The 7,794-nt window shown below is 40.8% G+C and overlaps 1 protein-coding gene across 1 annotated transcript in view; it reads left to right on the top strand.

Annotated features, from left to right (window-relative positions):
- The first annotated feature begins 1,107 nt into the window (after positions 1-1,107).
- The window catches only part of LOC310868087 (nuclear GTPase SLIP-GC-like), a 29,625-nt gene continuing 22,938 nt past the window's right edge, over positions 1,108-7,794 (top strand). The window contains exon 1 of the mRNA XM_083778345.1: positions 1,108-1,209. Coding sequence (XP_083634471.1) covers positions 1,160-1,209 — 50 coding nt within the window. The 5' untranslated portion in view covers positions 1,108-1,159. The remainder of the gene's footprint in view (positions 1,210-7,794) is intronic.

The following is a 7,794-nucleotide window of genomic DNA, read 5'->3' as shown; positions in this document are numbered from 1 at the left end:
TACTTTGTTGACAAGATTTTACCCTTTCAAATTTGGGAAAAACTATATGAATAGTGTTTTTTAACACAAATCTTCAATTATGGGGCTCACTGGCAATAAGGCCACTGGCCACAATATGTGAAAATATTTGAAAACAGGAAGAGGATGCCCCCCCCTTCTGTCTCATGTTGAATGGAAGAGGGAGTGGAAGAGAATTACAGGAAGAGGAAAGGATATAGCCGGGGAGCCACAGGCCCAAAAGCTCAACGGTTAAGGATTAACTTGTGATGTTATGCTGTACTTTTTATTTGTGTTTTCTCTATTCACTTGGTCATTAAGATCCACAGAATGACCAGAATTTCCCAAATTTCATAATGCTTTAAGTAGCATGTGACAATTGTGACATATCAATCTAGGCGGTTTGCATGATTCTGAATCCATTCCAAGCATTTGTTTTGCACGAAAAACACTCCTTGGCCTAAAAGCGGCCATAGCCGTCATCACAAATGTGATGAGGTCAGCACAAAAGTGATGAGGTCAGCACATTTGGGAACATTTTGGCAAATGGCTATGGCCACTTGCCATAGCCACTTGCCACCTTACTTGTAATGTGATGTGACAATAAAGATTTATTCTGATTCAGATTCTCTACAATATATGGTGTGGTATACAAAAAAAACTTTTTTTCGCGATGTTTCCGCCAGAGCAGGCCTCTCATTCTGTGGACCTTATAATGACCAAATGAATAGAAAAATCACACCCATGTGAACTCAGTGGTGTAACTCCCCTCCTCCTCCTCTCTCTCTCTCTCTCTCTCTCTCTCTCTCTCTCTCTCTCTCTCTCTCTCTCTATCTCATTAGCAGGCAACAGTGCAGCACTATCACTCTCTCTGTTTCTGGCACAACAGCGCCCCTACTGGTACTAATAGTCATACTGGTGCTCATTAACCAACACATAGGCACATAGGTGAACACATAGACACATGAACACATAGGTGAACACGGACATTGCTGTTCCAAAAACACAAATAAAAAGTACGGCATGACATCACAGTTCCTGTCCAATTTTGAGCCTGTGGCTCCCCGGCTACTACAGTGAGTGAGTCATTTGTTTTTGTTTGAGCAAGCACGTCCTCAGATGAACTCCCACACGCATCCATGATTCACACACTGATACTCTGATGCGAGTCCACCACTCTTCTTTCTTCTTATGCTCCAAGAACGGTAAAAAGTCTTGATTTCTTTTTAATCTAGATATTATTCATCAAGACAAGCTCATGGCAGAAAATATTTCAAACGTTTGACAAGTTCAATTGTGCTATTACATTGTATAACTATGAAAGTATGTGGAATAGACATTATAGACTAGTAAGGCTACTCTACTGAGATAACAGCTAATGTTCATAATTGCAGACCAGGTGAACAAGTTGAAAGTTGCATTCCATAACACTTTATGAAAGTATGGCATGTAAAGAGTTTGATACAATTGGTGACAACGCCCTCGGATGAAATCTGAAACCCGGATGAAAGTGAACATAGTGTTCTCTTTTGGCTTCTACTTTTAACAACTTAAACCTCTGCATCCGTATATGCTGGGGAAATCTCTTGCAGAAAATAGTATGATTAGCTATTTTCAGCGAAGATATTTAACCTATTTAAACCGGGAAACTTGTTATAGTTGTATATCTCTATGCTTTTAAATAGTCCAGTACCTGCCTGTAGACCCTATCGCAATTTGGTGTTGGGGGAATTTCTCACTTGAACTGAGTCAATGGGTCCCTAGACATGAAAGATCAATGAGGTGCTTGTCCGCCATAGTGCCACGAATGGCGCAATGGCCACATAAAAAATGGCCGCCATCGGCTATGATGAAAATCCAACCTTTTTGTTTTTTAGTGTTTAAGCACATGTAATACATTCATTTTGACTAATTGTGGTGTGTGGAATTCATTTCTGATATTGTTTTGATGATTTGGGGTGATTTTGACCTTGAAAGGTCATAGTCAAGGTCATTTTGCTATTCCACAGACCTTGGCCATAACTTGTCCATTTTTAGGAGTAAGAACAGGAACAATTAGTCTATTTCAACTAAATCTGACTCTTAAAATTAATTTCTGATATTGTTTTGACCATTAGGGATCATCCTGTCATTGAATTATTGATGTTAATGTCATTTTTCAATAATTCGATTATGATTCTTTAGTCGCTTTTACTATATATTTTCATGATTTGTTTTCTTTACATAAACAAAATACATGGGCATGAGAAAAACAACAACAGCACCATATGTGCTGTGTGAATAAGCCCATTGTACAAAAGACTCTGTCCATGGCCCAAATGAGCCAATTCATTGCTATGGCAACCCCATAGTGGAGGTAAGTCAATATATCATAAGAATCGTTCACTTGATGGTACAAGCACCAAATTTGGTACACAAGTGCTTCAGAACCTACTCTCTCAGAAAAGTACGTTGTCCACTTGAAAAAACAAAATGGCCACCATTTTTCAAGATGGCCGCCAAATGAAAAGGGCCTTTTGTGGCAGTTCTGGACAACCGTGGGTCCGACCAACTCGAGACCGGGCACTGCACTCCCTGTGTGTGTGTGGAACGTGTGTGTCGAATTCGGTGAAGTCAGTGGGGCAAACGGTTCTCGGGTTACATGGATTACAGATGTACAGACACACACAGACTTGAATATATGTCAATGGGCAATGCCCATTGGGGTTTTTTTTAGATGATGGGTAAGAAGAGAGAGATGTGATGTCAGGTGGTGTGGGCTAAGAAGTGGTCAGGGCTAAGATAAAGTATATGAGATGTACAGTAAGTGCAAAGAGAGATGGTGAGGGAGGGAGAAAATTATTTGTACCAATTGACCAAACAGTAGACAGTAGTGTAACAGGTTAAGGTGAGTATAGAGATGGAAATGTTCTAGCAAGTGAAGCCAGTGTATTGAGAATATGGGACATATGTGTCAGGAGTTATTTGCCGTACGGTTGGAAACGGTGGCACTGATGAAAAGGAGGCACAGCTGGAGGTGGCAGAATTAAGGATGCTATGCTTCTCATTAGGAGTGAAAAGGAAGGACTTGATCAGAAATGACTAAATTAGAGGATCAGCCCAGGTTAGAAGGTTTGGGGATAAAGCAAGAGAGGTGAGGTTGAGATGGTTTAGACATGTGAAAAGGAGGGATGAGGGTACATTGGGAGAAGGATGCTGAAGATGTAGCTGCCAGGTAAGAGGATGGCCAAAGACGAGGTTTAAGGATGCTGTGAGAGATGACATGAAGGTGGCAGGTCACAGAGGAAGATGTAGAAAACAAAACCAAAAGGGGTCCTCCCCTTTTCCTTGTGCGTGCACACACACACACACACACACACACACACACACACACACACACACACACACGGTACTCTACAGTACACTACAGTATGTTACAGTACAGTATGGTAAAGTACAGTAACGTGCGGTACGGCATGGTACAGTATGATACCATAAGGTATGGTACAGTACAGTATGATGCCGTACAGTACAGTAAGGTACAGTATGATACCATACAGTAAGGTACAGTATGGTACAGTATGGTACAGTATGGTACCATGCAGTACGGTACAGTACAGTACAGTACAGTACAGTATTGTACAGTATGATACCATACAGTAAGGTACAGTATGGTACAGTATGGTACCATGCAGTACGGTACAGTACAGTACAGTACAGTATTGTACAGTATGATACCATACAGTAAGGTACGGTACGGTATGGTATCATACTGTACCTTACTGTACTGTACGGCATCATACTGTACTGTACCATACCTTATGGTATCCTACTGTACCATGCCGTACCGCACGTTACTGTACTTTACCATACTGTACTGTAACATACTGTAGTGTACTGTACAGTACCGTGTGTGTGTGTGTGTGCACGCACAGGGAAAAGGGGAGGACCCCTTTTGGTTTTGTTTTCTACATCTTCCTCTGTGACCTGCCACCTTCATGTCATCTCTCACAGCATCCTTAAACCTCGTCTTTGGCCATCCTCTTACCTGGCAGCTACATCTTCAGCATCCTTCTCCCAATGTACCCTCATCCCTCCTTTTCACATGTCTAAACCATCTCAACCTCACCTCTCTTGCTTTATCCCCAAACCTTCTAACCTGGGCTGATCCTCTAATTTAGTCATTTCTGATCAAGTCCTTCCTTTTCACTCCTAATGAGAAGCATAGCATCCTTAATTCTGCCACCTCCAGCTGTGCCTCCTTTTCATCAGTGCCACCGTTTCCAACCGTACGGCAAATAACTCCTGACACATATGTCCCATATTCTCAATACACTGGCTTCACTTGCTAGAACATTTCCATCTCTATACTCACCTTAACCTGTTACACTACTGTCTACTGTTTGGTCAATTGGTACAAATAATTTTCTCCCTCCCTCACCATCTCTCTTTGCACTTACTGTACATCTCATATACTTTATCTTAGCCCTGACCACTTCTTAGCCCACACCACCTGACATCACATCTCTCTCTTCTTACCCATCATCTAAAAAAAACCCCAATGGGCATTGCCCATTGACATATATTCAAGTCTGTGTGTGTCTGTACATCTGTAATACCATGTAACCCGAGAACCGTTTGCCCCACTGACTTCACCGAATTCGACACACACGTTCCACACACACACAGGGAGTGCAGTGCCCGGTCTCGAGTTGGTCGGACCCACGGTTGTCCAGAACTGCCACAAAAGGCCCTTTTCATTTGGCGGCCATCTTGAAAAATGGTGGCCATTTAGTTTTTTCAAGTGGACAACGTACTTTTCTGAGAGAGTAGGTTCTGAAGCACTTGTGTACCAAATTTGGTGCTTGTACCATCAAGTGAACGATTCTTATGATATATTGACTTACCTCCACTATGGGGTTGCCATAGCAATGAATTGGCTCATTTGGGCCATGGACAGAGTCTTTTGTACAATGGGCTTATTCACACAGCACATATGGTGCTGTTGTTGTTTTTCTCATGCCCATGTATTTTGTTTATGTAAAGAAAACAAATCATGAAAATATATAGTAAAAGCGACTAAAGAATCATAATCGAATTATTGAGAAATGACATTAACATCAATAATTCAATGACAGGATGATCCCTAATGGTCAAAACAATATCAGAAATTAATTTTAAGAGTCAGATTTAGTTGAAATAGACTAATTGTTCCTGTTCTTACTCCTAAAAATGGACAAGTTATGGCCAAGGTCTGTGGAATAGCAAAATGACCTTGACTATGACCTTTCAAGGTCAAAATCACCCCAAATCATCAAAACAATATCAGAAATGAATTCCATACACCACAATTAGTCAAAATGAATGTATTACATGTGCTTAAACACTAAAAAACAAAAAGGTTGGATTTTCATCATAGCCGATGGCGGCCATTTTTGATGTGGCCATTGCGCCATTCGTGGCACTATGGCGGACAAGCACCTCATTGATCTTTCATGTCTAGGGACCCATTGACTCAGTTCAAGTGAGAAATTCCCCCAACACCAAATTGCGATAGGGTCTACAGGCAGGTACTGGACTAAAATGGCTGTCTGCTAATATGCTGAGCAGGGACTAATGTATAAGCAGAGCGTGAAAGCCAATATCAAATATAATATTCACTCTCTCTCAAGCTATTATTGGTCTCAATCTATTCATTTAGTTACAGTATCTGACTGAATTACTTCAATGGACAGGTAGTCAACATGAGAAAGGCAAAAAGAGGAATCCTGCACACAGCTGTCTTCACTTACAGCAACAATAGGTTGTAGAGCTCTACATGTCGCTTCAGGGATAGCACTTACCCTGTAGCCATTAGACTGAATCTGAACTCATAATATATGCATATAGCACTTAGGCGTGGTCAATGGCGTGGTCAATGCTCTTTGGACACTCAGAATAGCCAAATGGCATTGATCACGCCTCCAGGTCTTAAGTTAAGTAATAAGACCTGGTACTTAAGACACGCAAAATACAGCCATATGTCTCTTGAGTCTTAACCCTGATGCCTAGTTTATAATGGTCTGACATTTCTAGAAGCTCATCTTCTGTACATCCATCCAATTATCCAAAAAAGCTTTGAGTTAAATTAAATCACTTGGCTGGCGGACAGAAGTTCACTGGTACAAAAACTCAGATTGAGAAATCGTCAACTAATAGGCGCCAATCCTGTGTGTGCACACCCAGTGCAGCTGCTGCAGCGAGCACGAGAAGCAGCAGTGCCTAGATGGGAAAGAATATCAAATATTGGTTCGTTTTCCTAATTTTCTAGCCTACAAAAGAAATCAGTACAATGCTTAAATTTTCGGACAGCGTCCTTGGTATTTTGGCATAAAATAAACAAATTGTTCAGGGTACTAAAGTGTAATTATTTTCCTGCATGAGGTACACAGATGAAGGTCCGAATATTAGGTCCGAATATTAGACAAGACAAACATTAAACCTGTATATAGGAGGGGCTAGCACCCTTCAAAAATCAGCCCTGACATTTGGCCCAGCCCGGCCCACCACAACCTGCAGCACGCAGATAGCAGATACTCTATCGCCCTGCTCTGTTGAAGCACACAAATATGAAATCATTCATTTATATAATGTGAATTTATACATTAAAAAAATACACAAAGCAACACAAAGTAACTACAACAGTAGTTATATTGCAACAACGCTGATATTTAGAAGTTGTGTTTTGTGAGTCAGCTTCTTGCTTCAAATTTATTTTTATTTCCATAACAGAGATGAAATCTCTGTTATGTTGTTGATTATCAGTGATCACATTTTTTGGGATAGATTAAAATGGGATAAAAAACGTCTTAGATTCTACGTTGATTAGCGGTTGTTTAGACGTCTATATATAGACCGTCTATATATAGACGTCTATTAGACCAAAAAATGCTCAGTGGGATGGGAGTGCCTTAATTGTCTACTAATGCTAAAAGTATAAAGTTGCGAAATGGAAACACCATAAAAGTACTACATTTTTACTTGAGTAAATTACAATGTACTTCGTTTCCACCACTGCCTATTCGTGCCATTTACAGTTTCTGTTTCTCTGAAACGGGAAGTTAAGCTCGGCAGGTTTCTAGAGAATCAGAAACCGTTTGTGTAGGATATTGGGGAAATGGGCATTGGGGGCGGGTCCATCGAACCACTTAACCCTATGCAGATTGGCTTTTTGAACTAAAAGACGATCTACACGCTCAGTACTGATGAAGCAAATTTTTATATTATTATATTGCTTAGCTTGAGTTTGAGAGTTGAGAACATGGACCTAAAACAAGAGCCGATATAGGCCAGAATGCAGGGAGTTCAGGTCGGGAGGTCACAGCTGCCATCAAGTCAGTTGCCCCTTTGTTATATGGATGTGCAGGCAGGCAAACATTCGGCCCTGACATTTGGCACAGCCCTACCCTACCTGATATAGTATAGCTATACTACCTGATGAAGGTAGAAGCGACTGAACCCATAAGTAATAATAAACCTATTGTCATGGCAAAAGACAAACAAAAAACATACCGGACCGGTATTCAAGCATTGTGCTAGTGCTTGTAGCACTTATCTTTTGTGAGATCATCAATAAAATCTTTTGCATAATGTTGTGCAATGTCGGTGCAAATATGGCATTAATTATTTAAAAAAAAAATTTTGAACAAAGCAGGAGTATGGCCCTCCCTCTGTCTCATGTATGGCCCTCCCTCTGCCTCCCTCTTCCTCATAGGAAGGCAGCCTTACCCAGATTGTTTTTATTTTCTTTAGTTTGAGAAAGCACGTCAGATTGCAGAC

This window comes from Protomyctophum parallelum (assembly GCF_964188405.1).
Source record: "Protomyctophum parallelum genome assembly, chromosome: 12".
NCBI classification, from domain to species: domain Eukaryota; kingdom Metazoa; phylum Chordata; class Actinopteri; order Myctophiformes; family Myctophidae; genus Protomyctophum; species Protomyctophum parallelum.
Note: the sequence above shows the minus strand (reverse complement) of the source record. Positions and strands in the feature narration are given on the sequence as shown.